General features: G+C 38.3%; 2 protein-coding genes across 7 annotated transcripts; one reads left to right on the top strand and one right to left on the bottom strand.

Annotated features, from left to right (window-relative positions):
• The first annotated feature begins 377 nt into the window (after positions 1 to 377).
• c10h1orf146 (chromosome 10 C1orf146 homolog) lies at positions 378 to 17,099 on the top strand. 5 transcript variants are annotated; one of them, XR_013285493.1, is made up of 7 exons: positions 378 to 595; positions 1,323 to 1,416; positions 1,530 to 1,692; positions 1,845 to 1,923; positions 2,026 to 2,152; positions 14,771 to 14,891; positions 15,971 to 17,099. XR_013285493.1 is itself a non-coding variant. In XM_077535269.1 (6 exons), exons 1-5 carry the CDS (start codon positions 536 to 538, stop codon positions 2,131 to 2,133), a joined length of 504 nt encoding a protein of 167 aa, XP_077391395.1. In that variant the 5' UTR covers positions 378 to 535; the 3' UTR covers positions 2,134 to 2,152; positions 15,971 to 17,099. The 5 variants fall into 5 exon arrangements, 3 of the variants coding, with proteins under 3 accessions (XP_077391395.1, XP_077391396.1, XP_077391394.1); XR_013285494.1 differs by having other exon boundaries at positions 429 to 605; XM_077535269.1 differs by lacking the exon at positions 14,771 to 14,891.
• glmnb (glomulin, FKBP associated protein b) lies at positions 2,158 to 7,527 on the bottom strand. 2 transcript variants are annotated; one of them, XM_077535266.1, is made up of 18 exons: positions 7,344 to 7,527; positions 7,011 to 7,136; positions 6,205 to 6,315; positions 6,038 to 6,146; positions 5,737 to 5,974; positions 5,141 to 5,231; positions 4,901 to 5,067; positions 4,768 to 4,821; positions 4,664 to 4,694; positions 4,511 to 4,600; positions 4,298 to 4,339; positions 4,133 to 4,206; positions 3,967 to 4,051; positions 3,773 to 3,882; positions 3,218 to 3,281; positions 3,009 to 3,144; positions 2,338 to 2,423; positions 2,158 to 2,274 (listed from the first exon to the last, which is right to left on the bottom strand). In XM_077535266.1, exons 1-18 carry the CDS (start codon positions 7,425 to 7,427, stop codon positions 2,176 to 2,178), a joined length of 1,797 nt encoding a protein of 598 aa, XP_077391392.1. In that variant the 5' UTR covers positions 7,428 to 7,527; the 3' UTR covers positions 2,158 to 2,175. The 2 variants fall into 2 exon arrangements, with proteins under 2 accessions (XP_077391392.1, XP_077391393.1); XM_077535267.1 differs by having other exon boundaries at positions 7,011 to 7,157; positions 7,344 to 7,490.
• Positions 17,100 to 20,912: the final 3,813 nt, after the last annotated feature.

Genomic DNA, 20,912 nt, shown 5'->3' with positions numbered 1-20,912 from the left:
CACACACGCAAAATACTTTGAATAATTTTTTCCTTTTTTTGACAGGTGTTCAAAGTATAGTTAAAACAGATGTCAAGCCCCGAAGTAAAATCTAGACAAAAAAATTGACGGTGACAGTGAAAGCCGCATGTGCTGATGGCGCTTTCCGGTCTACAAATTAAAAGTGCCACAATGATGTTGGAGGTTAGACGAAACATGCAACAGACATAAACGCGTAACTTTTCATTAGAAAGTATAGTAAAAGGTACACTAAAAGTTTAAGATTTGTGACATGTTCTATCAGCTTTTTTTTGTCTCATTATATACACCGAAATGGAGACGAGGGAAGTGATGCTAGTTCTACTGATTTAAACGCCAATCGCGGCTTCCGGTTTTAAATTAAAAGCTTAACAGGAAGAAGACAAACAACCGCGAAGTCTCACGGACGGAAGCCCGTGACAACAACCAAAAGTGACCTCACAGTTGTCACAGTAAAACACCTGTGTAGTAAAGTTGTGGGTATTTATTTTCAAAATTACCGTAACATCTCTTGGTTATGGCTGCTGACGGGGAAAATAGGTGGACAACAACCATCATCATCAGCACGTCACTGCAGGTGAGCAGAGGTGGGAAGTAACATTGTTGTACTTTTGCTATCTCTGCTTTACTTGGGTATTTATTTATGTTAACTATAGCCCCGCACATTTGAAAAAGGATACCTATACGTATATCATTTTATTTAAGTATCTGTAATTCAATAAGTACAGCGTGAGTACTTTTGATACCTGAACGTCAAACTTACTTGGTAGTCTGATATCTTGACGTGGTTGATGATGTCAAGGAGGAGGCCGCCATGTTAACCTTTCACATTGCTTGTTAGCTAGCTGGAATATTGACTAAACATCACCAACTTGAAACTAGGTAACTTGGTTAATTTGGGCCATATACTCCTTTGTCTTGCCCTCCTCTAATTGTGTCACTTAAGCACCTTTAGGAAATGAAACCCCTGTAATGAGAGCATCCCTGTCAAATCTGGCGCAGTGTGTGCTTTCTCCCAGATTTAAGTAACTAAGTAGTAACTTAAGTAGCCCGAAGAACGATATTTTGCGGCCTCCTACTTGACGTCAAAGTTTAATTTAAGTGCAGCCCCAAAAAAATTTTTTTTGGGGTAATCACTCCAACTTTGAAGACATCCTCAAAAAAGGTATTTCGGAGATTCAATTCTATTCGATATCTCCTTAAGTCAAAGCCAAGGCACACATCAAATTTCAAGCCTTTTTGACTGACTAATTTTGTCTTTTTTTTTTTTCTTTTTTTTTTTTCTTTTTTTTTTTTAAATTCAGAGCCATGAAACCATCAAGATGCTCCGAGCTCAACAACACAGAATCCGACTATCAGACAGTGTGGAGTGTGGATCCTTCATTTTTCCTCTGTCTGGTACAACAATGTCTATTTGCTCTCATTATGAACCCTAATACAAATTAAATATGTTTTTCTTTTGCATTGTGAAATGTCTGCCTGCTAATTGCAGTCATGTCTTGCGTGTGTAGGCACCGCGTTCAAGCTGGTGGAGCCTGAAAATGTCCAAGACGAGCCGGGTCTTATAGAGCAAATCCAAAAGTTTGTGCAGGTCCACCGTAACAGTTTTCTGCTACTGTATGCGCCTTTCAACGGCAAGAGACAACTGGACATGCTCTCACTCATCCAGCAAAAGTACGTCCAAATCACACAATTATCATATAAATTAGCAGGGATTTTGGTTCTTTCAAACAAGTCTTATGAGCTTGACAACATTAATACGCAGTACTGTACATGTATGAAGTACATTATGCCATCATTCTCACATTTTTTGTCTGCTTTTTCAGATTCTTTGGCAGTAATCTCCGAATCTTGCCTGTGCGAAACAACGGTGACATTCTCAAAGGAATGCTGACCATTGCAAAGGTAAGGTTACATTTTGTTCACGGTGGCAAACGACGAATCGTATGAATTCCAAGTAAAATGCACAGGTGAGTAAATTCTGGATTTTTTTTTTTTTTCCTGCAGGCCACGAGCAAGCCTCACGTGGACCGCATCCAGCACAGGATGTCTCTGGCCAAAACTCACATCGTCGAGAGGAGCCCCGTTTGGGACATGCTTAAAAAGCTCAACTGAAAAAAAAAAAAAAAACAGCGTGAGTGTCAAATATTTAAGACTTTATTGTTTAAACAAATGGTTCTTTTCCGCCGCAATCTCCTCTATGCGCACGATGAGGCTCTCCATAAGGTCGAAGGTCACGAGAGCACTCTGCAGAATCTGAGGTACAGTTAAAAGTTAAACAGCGCCATATGAGTTCTAATATCCGTTTGTGTGTTATACCTGGTGCTGCACCTCCGGGGACATTTTTGAGATTTTCTCGTGTTCATTTTGGATGGATGCGCTGGTGCAAGTTGAGGCTCTGGCCGCTAGAGGGCAGAAAAGGCAAGCAAGTTAAAGTCAATGGATTAATATGAGAAACAAAAGTTGTACAGTACTTAAAAGTTGTTCTTACAAAACTTTAACAAATATGATGAAAAATTGACATTACCTGCATTACAAGAAAAAAATGTAACTTAACTATCGTGTACAGTAATTAATTATAAATAAAAACAAAGTTGCGTTTCTCTGAAAAAAAATAACTGTTATTGCTTTATTTTCACAACAGAAAAGTTGTAAAAAATTAAATGTTACGAGGATATATTTGCCATTACAAGAAAGTCATAATTTTAAGAAAAAGAAAAATAAGACTATTTTTTGCTACAAAAAAATCATACTTTTACAATAACAATTATTCCAGTATTACACTAAAAACTCGAGTTCACGTGAAGAAAATAAATATAGTGAAAGAAAGTTGTAATTTTAACCAAAAAAAAAAAAAAAGTCCTGAAATTCGTAGCATGACAAAAAAATAAGTTGGCTTAATTTTATGAGGAAAAAAATAACGAGAATCATTTTCTTGCATAATTCCAGTTTCTTTTTCAATCGGATATTCTTCATGTATGTACTTTTACCTCGGGCTTTGAGCCTGTGCTCATCTCTCAGCTGGTTTAGCTCGACGGTGTAATAAGATCTTGACATGCTGATGCACACGCGCAACATTTTGGTGTACTCGTCCTTTAGCCTGCTCACTCCTTCCCACACGTCCGCCTGCACATCAAATAGACGGAATCAGCCAGGTGGACGAGTGAGGACGGACGGACGGACATTAGCAGTGACCCACGTTGTTCCTCAGGGCTTTGTCCCGGATGAGAAGGTAGCGCAGTAGGTTCAGACTCTCCATGATCCTGGATGGACACACAAAGGGAAAACACTTTTTTTTTATTTTTTTTTTATTGCATTTAAGTGGACATTTTAGGACCATTTGTAGCCATTTGTAAAAATAAACGTTTTCGTCATCGCTTGTATTTTGCATGAATCACAAATGAAATTTGGACCCACAAAAAAACAGTCTCAAAAAGCCAAGTGTGAAAAAACACACCATTTCAGCCATTTTGTTTTGATCCACCATTTTAACTCATTCACTGCCATTGACGGAAAAAGACGTCAAATGATTACATTTTTTGCTGGGCTGGCAGTGAATGTGTTAAGGTCATTTTCCAGCAGTCCTTCAAAGTGTACTTGACTTGGAGATTTATTTTTGTTAAACAGTCAAACATTTGAGCTTTTCTCGTCATGGCATGTGTGCGGCTAGCCTGGTGGCTAATAAGTCAATTTCATCAAATAACTCAGCTCGCTAATTAGTCTTGTAGTTTGATCATAATGTAAACGGACTTACTTGTCCATATTGTGGAGCACGTTTGTGTCTGCACCCAGAGGCAAACTTAACACCAAGCCCAAAAGCGACACAAACTCTGTCCCCAGGAACCATGTTGTGCCGTTGCCTGGCTACAAGATAATATTAGTCGGGGGGGGGGGGGTTTGTTTTGTTTTTTATGTACAGCTGCTGTTTTGGATATCATTGATTCTCACCTTCATGGAGTGCTCGACTTGATTTCTGATGTTCTTCACAATGTAACCTTCCACTCCTGGATGCTTGCTGGTTTTTAGCAGGCATCTGGCGTTAATTCAAAAATAAATAAATAAATAGGGTTAAGTAATCAAGGTGAAGTGTCCAACGTTAGAGACGACAACGTGCCTGAAGAGCTTGTGCTTTGCTTCAGCGTCTAATTTATCGCTAAATAGCTGTAGAACCTTCAGTCCGCTTTTTCTCTGTAAATGCACATTTGCATTGATTCGATAGTTATTTGATTATTTTGCAGTATGATGATGATGGTCTGTCGTTATGTCAAAAGATACTCACCAGATGATGCAATGGACAGTCAGTCAGAACTTGCAGCAGACTCTGTAACATATGACATTGTAACTGTACATATTTTTCCATATATACATTTAGATGTCATATTGGTCCAAACTGGCCATGCTATGATTTCTTTTGTTGTTGTTTTTTTAGTCTGCAGAACCTTTAAAACCATTATAGCCATATTTAAATGTAATTCTACTCTCAATGCCGCACCTGCTTGACGTCATAGATGCTCTTCGCCTCCAGCAGAGTTGCTGGCAGGCCGTCGTCGTCCACACGCTCAAGGCTTTTTTCGAAAAGCGCCTGGTAGACAATACGGTTAAATCCAAACAACACCTTTTTTCATGCCCAATTTTCATTCCTTACCAGTCCTTTGAGTACATGCGACTCCTTTTTGCTGACAACGAAAGCGAGTCAATGTAATTTTAATCATTCAAAAAGAAGAAGAATCTTTCATTTGGATGACGTACCTGCTGAGCAGCTGATGGACATATTCCACGTTGTTCCGGAGGACAAATTCGGGACTGGGAACAACAGCAGAAGCGCATCTCAAGCGGCTTGCGAAATGGAACTCAATTCAACTCTCGGGATCCAAAGTCTCACCTGAACACGATGGGGAAGCGTTGTGCGTCCAGCAGCTTGACAAACACCAGATACGCCAAACAGCCTTTGGACTCGGCCAGTTGACGTCGGTCCATCTGGATGTTTTTCTTCGCCGTGCTGAAGAACAGGAGGTCTGCCGCCGACTCCTGGATGGCGGCCAAAGTGTCCTGCGCGATGACGACGCGTGTTAACGGAGAAAAGAAAATCCTTCTTTGGAGATTTTTCCACCTAACGTCTAACCATGATGTGTGACGCAAACGACCACATGGGCGTCGTTCTCCCTGGAGTCAGTAGAGCTTCCAGCAAAGGTTCTCTGAGGCTCCGCATGCAGCTGCATGATGGGAAATATTGACCGTGAAGCACTGTCACATTTTACAAATGATTTTGGTTGTGACTAAATTTGTTCCCAAAAACGTATAAATACGTTCTATTTGAAATGTTTTAAGCATCCCAAAGACGTAAATTTTAATTTTTACTAGAGCATACTTTGATGCAGTCTCTCTACTGCAGAGAATGGTTGAAGCAATGGTAGTTATTACAAAAACGGCCAGCAGGTGGCAGCAGAGTATAAGAAATCAACTAGGACCATGTTAAAACAAGATGATTTCCCCACAGTTCTAAGCAGATTTGTGAATAATGATGAAACTTGGCTATGTCCTAATGCTAATTGATGCAAAACGGAAACGGATAGAAATACTTTTTTTCCTGATGAAAGAAGAGACTCTAATCTTTCTTTTGGTAGGTTCCATGATTTTATAGCAATAGCACACAATGTTCTGTGGGCCTTGAAAAAGACTCAAAAACGTATTTTAAAAAAACTTCAATGTCAAACGTACAAGTTGAGCAGCTCCGTCTTCATCTCTTGGTGTCTCCCTCCTTCGTCCTCCTTCCTGACCTCCCCCGTGAAGGTCTTCGTGAAGGCGGTCAAGGCTTGGCAGCAGCGGCCCAGACCCAGCTGGTCGTCCTCCTCCAGCTGTTCGGTGTACGGCACCGGCAGCCGAGTCAACTGCTTGTGCAGGACCCTCAGCGACGAGCCCAGCCAGTACGCGCGACCCTCCTCAAGCCTCAGCAGCCCTGTTTGACCACAGTGCACATCATTGTCCAGCAGGGGGCGCCAGTGAGCCGCATCCAAACTACCTGTTTCAAGATGCGGGAGAACTATCACCAGGGTGTCGGAAATGGCATCCGGAACAACGTCTTCTATGACGTCCAGCAAGTTCCGCAGGACTTGATCTGGCCTGCAGGTCTACACGACAGAATGAACAGGAGGATGCTCGTCCAGCTTGTCACGAGTTCGAACCCACCGTGATCACGTGCGTGATAGCCGCCTGGATGTGGTCCAAAGTCTTCTGGTTCTTCAACGCTTCCTTCACGAGAGGAGCCAAGAGGATGCAGCCCATGGACTTGACCATCCTCTAGAGACACAACAACGGATCATGATGTAGCACAAAAAAAAAAAAAAAAAAAGACTTGTCGTGTGAAATATTGGAGTTCTGGACCTTATTAATGAGAATAACGTGACCTCTTTTGAGATAAACCCACTGTCGTTCGCTGAACCAATGAAGAAGTTGAGCTTCAGCCCGCCCCCAAATCATCCAGAGCCCGCCCCCTTCTCTACGCGTACAAATCACTCACAAATACAAGTACGAATCGTTTTGCCCCATCTGTAGCGAGAAATTTGGTGCAAAAGTCACGTGACTCTCTACAGGTCCATTTTTTATTTTTTATTTTTTTTCCACACAGATTATTTATTATTATTATTTTTTTTACGTACACATTTTTTTAGTACACTTTCTTTTTTACAGGTACATTTTTTTTCTAAAGGTACATTATGTATTTATGTACTTTTTTTTATGCACACAGATTTTTTTTTTCTTTTTTTTACGTGCACATTTTTTAGTACACATTTTTTTTTTTTTTACAGGTACATTTTTTTCTACACTTTTTTTTTTTTTGTTTTGTTTTGTTTTTTGTTTTTTTTGTTACACAGATTGGCCTACAATTTTTTTCCCATGTAGGTACAAATCACAACTTTTACAGATACAAATTTATACTTTTTTCTACAGGTACTTTTGCACCATATTTACCTACCTCCATAGGTTTTGGTTACCTGATTTTTGCCATCTTGAAGGAAGGTCAGGAAGCGTTCGCTGTCTCCCTGATTGAGACACGAACATCCCAAATTCTTGAAGTGTTGCTGGTCCTCTGATGTCAACTCATCCTCATCGGTGTCTCGCTACAAAAGGACAAGTGGCACCTAAAGTCATTCAAACTAGAGGATGTGCCTCTTAAAGTTGTCATCAACCTCAAATTTGGTAGCCTTCATGACTAGAACCACGCCAAAGTCTCAAGAAGCCATGCTCGAAAAGACTGTTGATTTGTATTTGTTTAATTTTCCAGCCCTAATTTTGACTCAACATTTTGAACAAGACTGTGGACTCACCCATCGCCGGATGAGGTCGTTCACCAACCCCTCGTCCATCATCACGGTCGCCTCTGCCCTCTCAGACAATCCTTTTACCACCATGTCTTTATTGTGAAAGAGCGGCAGCTGGCGCGGCCGTCGCTACTGCACAGGACAAACCGCTCCCGACGCCTCCATTTTGGTCTGAGGGGGAACCCTGACGTAAACCTCTTATCTGCCTTTGTGCTGTAAGAGGATTACCCGGCGTGCTCACACACAACATGCTCGCAAGTGTCTGGAAGGATCCGACACAATGAGGGAAGGTGCCAATTTTGAAGAAAGGGGCCACTTGGAAAAGGAAATCCGTGACATGCTACTGGAGGGCAGGAACTTTATTGGGCCACGTTCCACTTGGAAGAAGAATTGGACTTCCCTTGTGCCAATTAACGTTTAAGGGCATGTGGGTAGTCCACATACAGGAAGTAAAAGTGAAAAAAGTGTCAATTGGAGCCATTCAGGACTGTGTCTCAATACTTTTATCCATATTATGGAACAGGACATGAACAGGATTCACAATATTTAAGTAATCAGGTTCTTCATTTGTTAGTCAGGCTATTGGTTAATTTTTGTCAAATCTGTTGGGAATATTTGTGTCTGGAAACAGTTCAGGATTGTCTCTCAAACGGTTTGCCCATATTACAGCATAGGACAGGACAGGATACTGAAGAGTTAAGTATTCAGGTTATTATGTCATATTTTGACATGTGTTGGGGAATTTTTGTTTTTTGGAAACGTCTTAGGATTGTCTTTCAACATTTTTGTCCACTTTATGGAATAGGACAGACAAGGAGTGATTATGGAGTGTGTCTCAATGCTAGTGTCCATATTATGGAATAGAACAGGACAGGATACCAAAGATTTAAGTAGTAGGGTTATTATGTCATATTTTTAGATGTGTTGGGAATTTTTGTTTTTGGAAACATCTTAGGACTGTCCTCAACATTTGTGTCCACATTATGGAATAGGACAGACAAAGAGTGATTATGGAGTGTGTCTCAATGCTAGTGTCTATATTATGGAGTAGAACAGGACAGTTTTAAGTAGTCTGGTTATTCCTTCCTATTTGTTCATAAATATGTTGGGAGTGTTGTTTTTGGAATTGTATTAGGACGGTCTCAACATTTTTGTCCACATTATGGAATAGGACAGTGCAGTGATTATGGAGTGTGTCTCAATGCTTGTGTCCATATTATGGAGTAGAACAGGACAGTTTTAAGTAGTCCGGTTATTCCTTCCTATTTGTTAAATGTGTTTCGAATGTTTGTTTTCAGAAGCGTCTTAGGACTGTCTCACAACATTTTTGTCCACATTACGGAATAGGACAGACAAGGAGTGATTATGGAGTGTGTCTCAATGCTAGTGTCCATATTATGGAGTAGAACAGGATCGTTTTAAGTAGTCCGTTTTTTCCTTCCTGTTTGTTGAATGCGTTGGGAATGTTTGTATTTGGATTGTCACAATGTTTTTTTACCCTCCTAATGGAATAGGACAGGATTAAGATTGATTGATTGATTGATTGATTTCAGCCTAATGGAATGACAAAGCTGCTGTACAAAGATGCGTGTTGAGGATTAAAAATGACTTTCCGCATATTGTACTCAACACAAAAGACACTAAGACTCAGCTCATCCTTCTCGTAGCGTGTTCAAGCGCGTATGTTTTGTATTTTTTGCTACAATAGAAGGACAATCACAGACTTGCTGCTTCACCAGCGTCCTGATTTTCCACGAACGGGCCGCGCCGACGCGTGTTTGAATGATGGGATTTGCGCAGCATCTGCCGGCCGCCCGTCTCCCGTACGGCGTGATGAAAACGTTGGCACAAAAGCCGCACTAAAGCAAACACAAGCGCAGCTTTCCCTTCGTAAATTAGCAGCTGATGAGCTGCTGCGTTCACGGTGCAGAATTCAAACACACCCACAACCTGGATCACTCGTCTTTGTCCTTATTATGATTACACATTGCTTTTGAAAATGCGCCGTTATCATCGAAACCAATAGACAAAAACATTGAATTAGAAAGTGTATTTCACTTGTTTTATGGCCCCGTTTTGCAATAAGGTTCGGCTTATTTTGGACAATAATAATGTTGTTGTACTGTAAATTGCATGAGTTTGTGAAATAATCGGTGCACGGTTCCAGCCTGTCGGCAGCGCAGACCTCTTCTCAGGTCACTGATATCACATGTCCATTTATTTTTAATTGGCTCGACTCAATTATGTTGACTATACGGATGAATAGAGGGGAAATGTGGCACTGAAGCTCACCTGAAAGTTTAGGGGGGGAAAAAAATAAAAATCAGCCCCAGAAGCCAGTTTGACTGAGCAAAACATAAATTTTGTCCCGCCAAGTCCAATAATAAGTCAACTTCCACAAGGTCAGAGCTTGTCCAAACGTTTCATCATGTGCGTGATGAAGTTGCCACTCGGAATATTTCTACCAATTTCCTCCAAACTGTGTCTATCGAGTCCTTTTTTTTTTTTTTTTTTTTTTTCTGATGCACCGTCTATTTTTAAGATTTGCTTTTGCTTATGGTGGAGTGCTAAGGGAGCCGGCGAACGCGTCGAGCGCATTTCCTCGGTGACCTTTTGAAGCGAGAGCCCGGTTTTAAGTGAGCGCTTTATCCAGTCCACTTCCCTCGCAGGCCTCCGCAGACCACCGGCGGCCCGCTTGCCAAGTCAACAACAAAAACATGTTGAGTCTCTCTCGGGGGATTCCCCTTAAGATACGCCGCTGCTTTCTTCAAATCTCGTCAAAGCTCTGTTGAGTCAAATCTCAAGCAAGCAAGCGTCAAATTGTAGCGGTTCACGTTGCTTCATAATTGGAGGGATTTGGATTGAAAAATGCTGGGATATGTATATCACATCGTAATATGATTAGAATATTTTGAGTGAATCATATCGTAGTTGCCGCGAACCACGATGTATATTCAGCGTGATGGAAAAAAATGAATGGGGGAAAGTTGATATTAAATGTTAAATTGTAGGGATGTAACGATATTAAAACTGCCACAATATCGTTGTCGTCATGTTCACGATATTTAAATGCAGCACATCTGTTCACAAAGTCAGGTTGATTTCCATTTGTGCAGTTGTAGCACCCTCTGGTGGCTAGTTTTTTTTTTTTTAGTGCAATTTAATTTTCATTAGGGATGTTTTGGCCCTTCTATGCTCAAAATCTACACTAATTGTCAGATGAAGGGATAAAGTCAATATGTGGAGGAATGTGTGTGTGCATTAACTACATAACATAATAATGCATTATTATGTTATTATTAATAATACATAATAGTCATAACAATAGCATTGCTCTTATGTACAAAAGCACAAGATTGTGCTTTTTTTTTTAAAGTATGAGCTTGTTTTTTTGTTTTTTTTACAGTTTCGTAACCTTTTTTAATTATCGCCAACCTCCCCACAATATCGTGATGAATATCGTATCGTGACGTTCGGATATCGTTACATCCCCAATCTCTTATAACGTTAACTGAAAATTTAAATCAATAGTTTGCTGAAATTAAAATGTTTTGAGATCTACTTGTTATCGGCCTTCAGATTTAAAAAAAAAAGGCAGATACTGATATTTATCAAAATGCCCAATATCGGCGCCGATAATCGGCCTTTCTTGCTTTTAGCGCTCACCTGCACTGTTTGTTTTTGTTGTCACAATGTGTGACAAAAAGATGGCCAAGCGTGTGTAACGGAGATGATTTGACATCTTTTGCCTCTTTTTAAGTTATGGGGGTGGTGGAGGTGGGCTTCGCAGAGACGCCCCCCCCCCCAGTGGCCCCGACAGCTAATGGAGTTGGTGGTCTCACCAGGGATGCCACTGACCTATGCCCCCTTTTTGTAAAAGCTTTGCCCCTGTAGCAAACATTTGCAGGGAGGGGCTGGCTTGCCGTTTGCTCTCCCTGCAGAGAATCGTCTCCCGCATCTCTCAACATCTCGGTATAACCGCCGCTTTTGTCGCGGCGAGGTGAAAGCTCCCAGGCGGCCGCGACGGCATCTGTCCGCCATCAAGCGAGTGAGATCTCGCCGTCTCGGCCCGTCACTCTCCTTGTAAACTTGTCGCCGATCAATACACACAGACTCTCGCTTCAGCTTGACAAGCGAGCTGCTGCGGGATCCCTGACAAGCGTCGATCAATATTGTTTGGAATCCCTCATGACCTCCCATACTCTGCATCGTGCCCTATATAGTCAATTGGACATTTTGTACAACTGTTTGAATGCAGTTGGACTCGTGAGCAGAGGTTATCGTCTATATACAGACTTGAATGTATCCCACAATGCATCTTACAAAGTAGTGAACAACGATGGTCACTAGAAAATCAAATGTAGCCCATGATGCTTTCTGTCAATACAGAAAAATCTTGCTCAGTTTCTAGGTACTGTTTGATTTTTGAGAGACAAAATTATTAGTTCATGTTTTTTTTTTAAATTATTATTATTATTATATTACGTTTTCTTAAAAATGTAAACTTTTTATTAAATAAATAAATAAAACAAAATTGTCGAATTTTTCCCCGCCCCAAAAAAATGTACATGTGAAATTGCATTTTTTTTTTTAAATAATCATAAAAAAACTTATTTTAAAAAATGCCTTTAGATTTTGACTTTTTTTTTAAATGCTACTCACTTCCCCACACACCCCCAAAAAAATGATGTTATTGTTTTATCTTAATAACTCTATGGCACTTTCACAACAACCACAGCATGTGACAAAACCATGTACATAAAACAATAATGACAACAAATCATAACAAATTTAATTTTCTGAAAATATGTATTCATGAAAGATTACATTTTCCCACTGATTTTTACTGATAAGATTCTGACTTTCTGCTCTGAAATAAAAACGTGTTATTTTTATGCTCTTACAATTATGACTCCTCTCTCCAAAAAAAAATCTGACTTTGCTCTGCTAAAAATATGACTCTTGACACAAAACAGCCCAATTTTTGACTTGGAAATTAGCGTCTCGCTCGGCGAGGCTCAAAACTGGCCGGCATCTCCCCGAGGGTGAGCAATCGAAGATGTTACATGCGAACTGGCTGTCAAGACGATTCCGTCAGCCGCTGTTTAAAGATGCTGACACACCATGTTTGGGGTACCGATGTCTTGTTGCAAGTGATGGCAGGCTTTTAGTCCCGTTCCTTTCGTTCTCCCCCACCCCGACACCCAAACTGCCTTTAACCGTTTAAGTGTTCACTCGACTGCGACGATTCCCGTTTTCACCTGCCACACGCGTCTCCTGACACTTCCTGCCTACTCCGGCCTTTCCTTTTCAGGTCATCTGCCCGCAACCCTTTGAATTTAATCGAGACTTTTTCTCCTCAGACTTTTTTTTTCTTCCCTGAAAGAACACATCATTTTGTCACACATAAAGAGCAGACTGATTTAAATAAAAGCCGTTCAAGGACAACCCAAAACAGGATTTTGCTGCAATGTTTGCACACATGCAATGCCAAAACCTCAACATTTTCACATTTTAGTCATCTGTCTCGTATATACAAACTGGTAGCAGTCAAACCCAATCTCTGTCTATTAGGGGTGTTAAAAAAAAATCGATTCGGCGATATATCGCGATACTACATCGCGCGATTCTCGAATCGATTCAATTAAAAAAAATCGATTTTTTTTTTTTTTTTTTTTTTTTTTTTTTTTTTTTTAAGAGCTCAGAATTGTTCATTCGGTAGTCTTACCGATTCAACGTCTTATCATTATTTTTGTGTGTGTGTGTGTGTGAATCGATTTTTAAACTTCCATTTTTAATGGAAAAATATTCAACAAAACGTCTGCCTTCGGGTTAGGATTCACACCTTGAGCATGGAAGAATGTTATATGAACGGAACATTAAGCCTTAATATTTTATTTTAATGCTGTTCAAACATGAAACAGATTACAACTTCTATAAGACTGAAATTTCAGATAAATAAATAATACATTTTCATATAAATCTTACACTCTACAAGCTTACTGATTAGTATTTTCTAAATTTGAATGAAAAAAAATCGCAACAATCGACTTATAAATTCGTATCGGGATTAATCGGTATCGAATCGAATCGTGACCTGTGAATCGTGATACGAATCGAATCGTCAGGTACTAGGCAATTCACACCCCTACTATCTATCATATCTATCTATCTATCTATCTATCTATCTCTAATGGCAGTTTGCTAGCTATCTAGCTAGTTGCAGATTGCTAGCTAGCTAGCTAGCTATCTAGCTAATTGCAGTTGGCTAGCTAGCTAGCTATCAAGCTAATTGCAGTTGGCTATCTATCTAGCCAGCTAGCTAGCAGTTAGCCAGCTAGCAGCTAGCTGTTATCAAGAACACATCCATCCGTGGAACTTAACTGCGCATATACACAAACAATGTAAACATAGGCTAAATATTGTGATTTTTGAAGTATCACAGCGTGGCAGCAGTTTTAGCAGTTGCAGCTGTTTTTGGAATGTAAGAATAAATTTAAATTGTAAGTAAATCGTGATTTGCTTAACGCTTTTACATGCCCACTCAAATCCTACTTCGAATCGCCACTGATTCGTGCACAAATTGTAAATTTTAATCAGTTTGGAGGACAGAGTTTTGCCATTCGGTGTGGGCGGGGCATAATGATTGATGTTTGATGACTTGCTCTACAACACCAAACTTGGGTAAAAAAGCCTGAACAAGCCATGTCTGAAAATCTCAGATTTTGTTGAAGTGGCCATGTTGGGTTCATTTCTGTACTATTTGGTCTTGTGGTCACCAAATTTGAACAATATTTTCGCCATTGCTTTTGGTCAGAGCATGCTGGTGCAATCTGACGAACTCCACGTTTGCCTTTCAGGGCGACCAGGTGAAGTTTCCCGACCAAAGCTAGTTTCCTGTCCCGCGGTGTGTTGATTATGAAAGCTTTGCAGGGCGGGATCAGATTCCGGTTGAGCTCATTAATGTTTCACAGGATGCCAGAGGGAGAATGGGAGAACCGCTGCACTGATCCATTTCTTTCCACTGCCACTTTGCCCTTTTTTTTTTTTCATCTATTTTTTAATCGCAGTGTCTCAAATGTGATTAAAAAACAGATTTGCTCCTACTTAAAAGTCCTCTTTGGATGCAAGGGATTCAAACATCGGAAAATGGTGAGCCCCTCCTCGGTTCTCCGGACCTCTGCGACCGTGGAAGTACTTCCACGCGATGCCGGGATCCCTCACCCGGGGCTTTGATCCTGCTGCAGTGTGACACATGACCACACGAGACCCCCGGATGGGCATTAGCGTAGGCCTCAGCACACCCGACATCCGACGCTCAAATCATTCATTAAATCAGAACACAAAAAGTAACTTTACTTGAATGCCTCGCCATCAATATTTCATGGCGGCTGAGGATGAATCTTTGCCGTTTTTTTGTTTTTTTTTTGCAGTCGCGGGAAGCTCTTTCGGATCCGACTTCTTCGGGTGACGGGCGGCATGAATATTTCAGCGAGATTCATCGGCGACATCGTCGCGCCGCTTCTCAAAGCCGTGTCGTCCTCATTTACATACGTACGTTTGACTTATTTATTTGAGCATGCTAATGTTACATGGTTTGAAGCGCTAATGCCTGCCGGAAAACACAAACGTGTGAAAATGACACTTCGCAATGCAAACAACAACAACAACAATGCTTCTTGTAACATGTCTCCAACAAAGTGAACGTTTACGACACTAACATGACTTGCATACAGTAAATACTACAGTGAAAACTTTGAAAAGTAGCATTTCAGTTAAGGCTTGGCGGGATAATTAATTGGTGACATTAATATAATAATGTATACATATATAGTATACTAGTAAGTAAGGCGTTTTTTTTTTTTAAACAACCACGTATGTGTGTGTGTATATATATATATATATATATATATATATATATATATAATTTTTTTTTTTTTTTTAATGACCATGTATAGTAAGGCGTTTTTTATTTTATTTTTTTTTCTCAAAAAATGACTATGTATAAGGTGTTTTTTTGTTGTTGTTGTTGTTGTTGTTGTTGCTTTTTAAATGACCATGTAGGAAAAGGAATCTGCCATTTTCTTGCTTTTCTCAAAGTTTTTCTTATTTATTTTTTTGTTTTTGTTTTTGTTTTTTGTTAGACTGTCCCTAAAAAAAAATCATGTGGTCTTAAAATTCTGGCTTTTTCAAATTGAAAAAAAAAACATGATTTAAGATATTATTATTATTATTATTATTATTGTCTTCTACAGGTAATTTCATTTTGTTGTAAAATTACCACTTTATTAGACAATTAGATTAAATGTTTTTGGATTTTCTCCCAGAAATTTTTTTATGTTTTTGGGACTAAATCAACTCAAATGATTGTTTATTAATTCACAATCCTTTCATGACATTCAACTGATTTCAAAGTGTCAGTAAGTCAACATTTCCATCTTGTTTTCAAGTGTTTATGTGAACCAGACGACAGATTGGCCTGCTTGTTTAACTGTAAAGAGACAAGCAGCTGATTAGTTAAAAAATAAATAAATAACTGTGATGACTCCGCTCAGGCTACACTGCTGCTGGTTATATTCGTGTGTGTGTGCGTGCGTGTTGTCATAATATTTGCTCGGCTTTGTTTTGTGCAGGTCTGACGAGTTGTGGGCATCCAACCTGCGAGCTTCCAGCACTGATTATTAACTCACCGCCGGATTCAAAGAGTTCATCAAAGTTTGGGTCGTACACATGACCCCGCCCTCCGCCTTCCCCCCACATCTTTTCCTTCAAACATGGGGGCTTATTCATTATTCACCTGATGTGACAAACAGTGCAAAGCAGCTGTCAGTGCTGCAACAAGGCGCGCGCGCAAATTATTCATGATGGCGCGGAAAGAAAAGAAGCCAGAGCTCGAAAATAATAACAAGAAGAGACACAGCGACCTCCATATCATCATTTAACGCCGCTACTTTATACCTTTGGCGCGCGCGCACACAATCGTAGCATTGACAGCGCTCCACTTTTTTCCACCCACATTTCGTTTCAGTTTAGATGACATTTTTGTTCTGCCTCAAAATTCGAATAGTCTCGAATATGAAGCCTTATTATTTGATAAACAATACAAATAGGTACCTTGGTGTATGCAACGATGTCAATTTGTGAGCTAGTAGCAGCTAGCATCTGTAAGCTCGTACTGTTAGCAATTTTAGCTAACTGTCGGCTAACCGTACAACGCGTATTTTGCAGTCCTTCGACTTGTTTCTAATGGCATGTCCCAAGGTGCTTGTGTGTGCGAGTGATTCTAAATCCAAGACCACACTCGCATATTAGAAATCGGCGGGGGCCAAATGAGGCCATCTTGAAAGCTTTCCATTAGTCGGGTCTGGGACCCTGAACAGCGTGAGTCTGAAGGGGCGGGCGTGTGCGCGTGTGTTTAACCGCTTCATTTAGCATCACATATCAGCAGATGATTGCATGTGAGCTGCGCAACTTCCCGATGGTGACCAGACCCGACTCGCCATTCAAGAATTGGTGGACATTTTCCATATTTTCCCTGATGACATTTCAAATAATCCACACACCAAAGTGTTTCATTTCTGTGACTGCTCACGTTGAACGGCGTCAGGCATGTTGGAGAGGATGACAACAACCTGATCAAGTTCATGCAAAGCATTTTTTTTTTTTTTTTATCCCTTTCTTTGAGTTGACACCGCAGGTGACATTAAAAGGAAGCGGAAAAGGGGCTTGGACGTGATGATGGTTTTCTTGTCTTAAGGGGAAATAAAACACGACTTTGAGCACAAGTGACAAGCAAGCGCGTGAAGGCCTTTTAGCGCCATCATGTTCTTGTTCCCTCACAAAAAAGACTTCGTGTCATTTTTTATTTTATTTATTTTTTTTTTTTTAGCATCATCAATGCTCTAATCACAGATGAGACACTATAGCCACTTTCACATGGCCATTGTAAGAATCAGCTTTATTGAATTTATTTATTTAAAAAAAAAAAGCTTACTATACATAGTCTTTTTAGAAAATAAATAAATAAAAATGCCTTACTATACATGGTCATTTTTATTTATTTATTTTTTAATTTAAAAAGCCTTACATGGTCGTTTTTAAAAAATTAAAAAAGCCTTACTATACATGGTCTTTTTTTTTTTTTTAAACCTTACTATACATGGCCGTTTTATAAAAATTTAAAAAGCCTTACTATACATGGTCGTTTTTTATCCAAAAATAAAACGCCTTACTATACATGGTCGTTTTTTTTCCAAAAATAAAACGACTTACTATACATGGTCGTTTTTTCAAAAAATAAAACGACTTACTATACATGGTCGTTTTTTCAAAAAATAAAACGCCTTACAATGCATGGTCAGTTTTTTTCCAAAAATAAAACGCCTTACTATACATGGTCGTTTTTTTCCAAAAATTAAAACGCCTTACGATACATGGTCGTTTTTTATCCAAAAATAAAACGCCTTACTATACATGGTCGTTTTTTCAAAAAATAAAACGCCTTACTATACATGGTCGTTTTTTCAAAAAATAAAACGCCTTACTATACATGGTTGTTTTTTTCCAAAAATTAAAACGCCTTACGATGCATGGTCGTTTTTTCAAAAAATAAAACGCCTTACGATACATGGTCGTTTTTTATCCAAAAATAAAACGCCTTACTATACATGGTCGTTTTTTCAAAAAATAAAACGCCTTACGATACATGGTCGTTTTTTATCCAAAAATAAAACGCCTTACTATACATGGTCGTTTTTTATCCAAAAATAAAACGCCTTACTATACATGGTCGTTTTTTCAAAAAATAAAACGCCTTACTATGCATGGTCATTTTTTTTCCAAAAATAAAACGCCTTACTATACATGGTCGTTTTTTATCCAAAAATAAAACGCCTTACTATACATGGTCGTTTTTTCAAAAAATAAAACGCCTTACTATACATGGTCGTTTTTTCAAAAAAATAAAACGCCTTACTATACATGGTCGTTTTTTTCCAAAAATTAAAACGCCTTACGATACATGGTCGTTTTTTATCCAAAAATAAAACGGCTTACTATATACATGGTCGTTTTTTTTCCAAAAATAAAACGACTTACTATAAATGGTCGTTTTTTCAAAAAATAAAACGGCTTACTATATACATGGTCGTTTTTTCCAAAAATAAAACGCCTTACGATATATGGTCGTTTTTTATCCAAAAATAAAACGCCTTACTATACATGGTCGTTTTTTCAAAAAATAAAACGCCTTACTATACATGGTCGTTTTTTATCCAAAAATAAAACGGCTTACTATACATGGTCGTTTTTTCCAAAAATAAAACGACTTACTATACATGGTCGTTTTTTATCCAAAAATAAAACGCCTTACTATACATGGTCGTTTTTTTTCCAAAAATAAAACGACTTACTATACATGGTCGTTTTTTCAAAAAATAAAACGCCTTACTATACATGGTCGTTTTTTCAAAAAATAAAACGCCTTACAATGCATGGTCAGTTTTTTTCCAAAAATAAAACGCCTTACTATACATGGTCGTTTTTTTCCAAAAATTAAAACGCCTTACGATACATGGTCGTTTTTTATCCAAAAATAAAACGCCTTACTATACATGGTCGTTTTTTCAAAAAATAAAACGCCTTACTATACATGGTCGTTTTTTTCCAAAAATAAAACGCCTTACTATACATGGTCGTTTTTTCAAAAAATAAAACGCCTTACTATACATGGTCGTTTTTTTCCAAAAATTAAAACGCCTTACGATACATGGTCGTTTTTTATCCAAAAATAAAACGCCTTACTATACATGGTCGTTTTTTCAAAAAATAAAACGCCTTACGATACATGGTCGTTTTTTATCCAAAAATAAAACGCCTTACTATACATGGTCGTTTTTTATCCAAAAATAAAACGCCTTACTATACATGGTCGTTTTTTCAAAAAATAAAACGCCTTACTATGCATGGTCATTTTTTTTCCAAAAATAAAACGCCTTACTATACATGGTCGTTTTTTATCCAAAAATAAAACGCCTTACTATACATGGTCGTTTTTTCAAAAAATAAAACGCCTTACTATACATGGTCGTTTTTTTCCAAAAATTAAAACGCCTTACGATACATGGTCGTTTTTTATCCAAAAATAAAACGCCTTACTATACATGGTCGTTTTTTATCCAAAAATAAAACGCCTTACTATACATGGTCGTTTTTTTCCCAAAAATAAAACGCCTTACTATACATGGTCGTTTTTTCAAAAAATAAAACGCCTTACGATACATGGTCGTTTTTTATCCAAAAATAAAACGCCTTACTATACATGGTCGTTTTTTTCCCAAAAATAAAACGACTTACTATACATGGTCGTTTTTTCAAAAAATAAAACGCCTTACTATACATGGTCGTTTTTTCAAAAAATAAAACGCCTTACTATACATGGTCGTTTTTTCAAAAAATAAAACGCCTTACTATACATGGTCGTTTTTTCAAAAAATAAAACGCCTTACTATACATGGTCGTTTTTTATCCAAAAATAAAACGCCTTACTATACATGGTCGTTTTTTCAAAAAATAAAACACCTTACTATACATGGTCGTTTTTTTCCAAAAATAAAACGCCTTACTATACATGGTCGTTTTTTATCCAAAAATAAAACGCCTTACTATACATGGTCGTTTTTTTTCCAAAAATAAAACGACTTACTATAAATGGTCGTTTTTTCAAAAAATAAAACGCCTTACGATACATGGTCGTTTTTTATCCAAAAATAAAACGGCTTACTATATACATGGTCGTTTTTTTTCCAAAAATAAAACGACTTACTATAAATGGTCGTTTTTTCAAAAAATAAAACGGCTTACTATATACATGGTCGTTTTTTCAAAAAATAAAACGCCTTACGATATATGGTCGTTTTTTATCCAAAAATAAAACGCCTTACTATACATGGTCGTTTTTTATCCAAAAATAAAACGGCTTACTATACATGGTCGTTTTTTCCAAAAATAAAACGACTTACTATACATGGTCGTTTTTTATCCAAAAATAAAACGCCTTACTATACATGGTCGTTTTTTTTCCAAAAATAAAACGACTTACTATACATGGTCGTTTTTTCAAAAAATAAAACGCCTTACTCTACATGGTCGTTTTTTCAAAAAATAAAACGCCTTACAATGCATGGTCAGTTTTTTTCCAAAAATAAAACGCCTTACTATACATGGTCGTTTTTTCAAAAAATAAAACGCCTTACTATACATGGTCGTTTTTTATCCAAAAATAAAACGGCTTACTATACATGGTCGTTTTTTCCAAAAATAAAACGACTTACTATACATGGTCGTTTTTTATCCAAAAATAAAACGCCTTACTATACATGGTCGTTTTTTTTCCAAAAATAAAACGACTTACTATACATGGTCGTTTTTTCAAAAAATAAAACGACTTACTATACATGGTCGTTTTTTCAAAAAATAAAACGCCTTACAATGCATGGTCAGTTTTTTTCCAAAAATAAAACGCCTTACTATACATGGTCGTTTTTTTCCAAAAATTAAAACGCCTTACGATGCATG

Source organism: Festucalex cinctus, chromosome 10 (assembly GCF_051991245.1).
Source record: "Festucalex cinctus isolate MCC-2025b chromosome 10, RoL_Fcin_1.0, whole genome shotgun sequence".
Classification (NCBI taxonomy): domain Eukaryota; kingdom Metazoa; phylum Chordata; class Actinopteri; order Syngnathiformes; family Syngnathidae; genus Festucalex; species Festucalex cinctus.
Note: the sequence above shows the minus strand (reverse complement) of the source record. Positions and strands in the feature narration are given on the sequence as shown.

What these genes read in the sequence shown, in the direction of transcription:
- glmnb (XM_077535266.1), bottom strand. Translation starts at nt 7,427, where the DNA reads ATGGTGGTAAAAGGATTGTCTGAGAGGGCAGAGGCGACCGTGATGATG. An exon ending in ACGACCTCATCCGGCGATGG is followed by an intron (nt 7,137 to 7,343) that starts GTGAGTCCACAG and finishes GTCCTTTTGTAG; the next exon opens with CGAGACACCGATGAGGATGA. An exon ending in CCCCGGAGGTGCAGCACCAG is followed by an intron (nt 2,275 to 2,337) that starts GTATAACACACA and finishes ACTGTACCTCAG; the next exon opens with ATTCTGCAGAGTGCTCTCGT.
- c10h1orf146 (XM_077535269.1), top strand. Translation starts at nt 536, where the DNA reads ATGGCTGCTGACGGGGAAAATAGGTGGACAACAACCATCATCATCAGC. An exon ending in CTTCATTTTTCCTCTGTCTG is followed by an intron (nt 1,417 to 1,529) that starts GTACAACAATGT and finishes TTGCGTGTGTAG; the next exon opens with GCACCGCGTTCAAGCTGGTG. An exon ending in CTCTCACTCATCCAGCAAAA is followed by an intron (nt 1,693 to 1,844) that starts GTACGTCCAAAT and finishes CTGCTTTTTCAG; the next exon opens with ATTCTTTGGCAGTAATCTCC.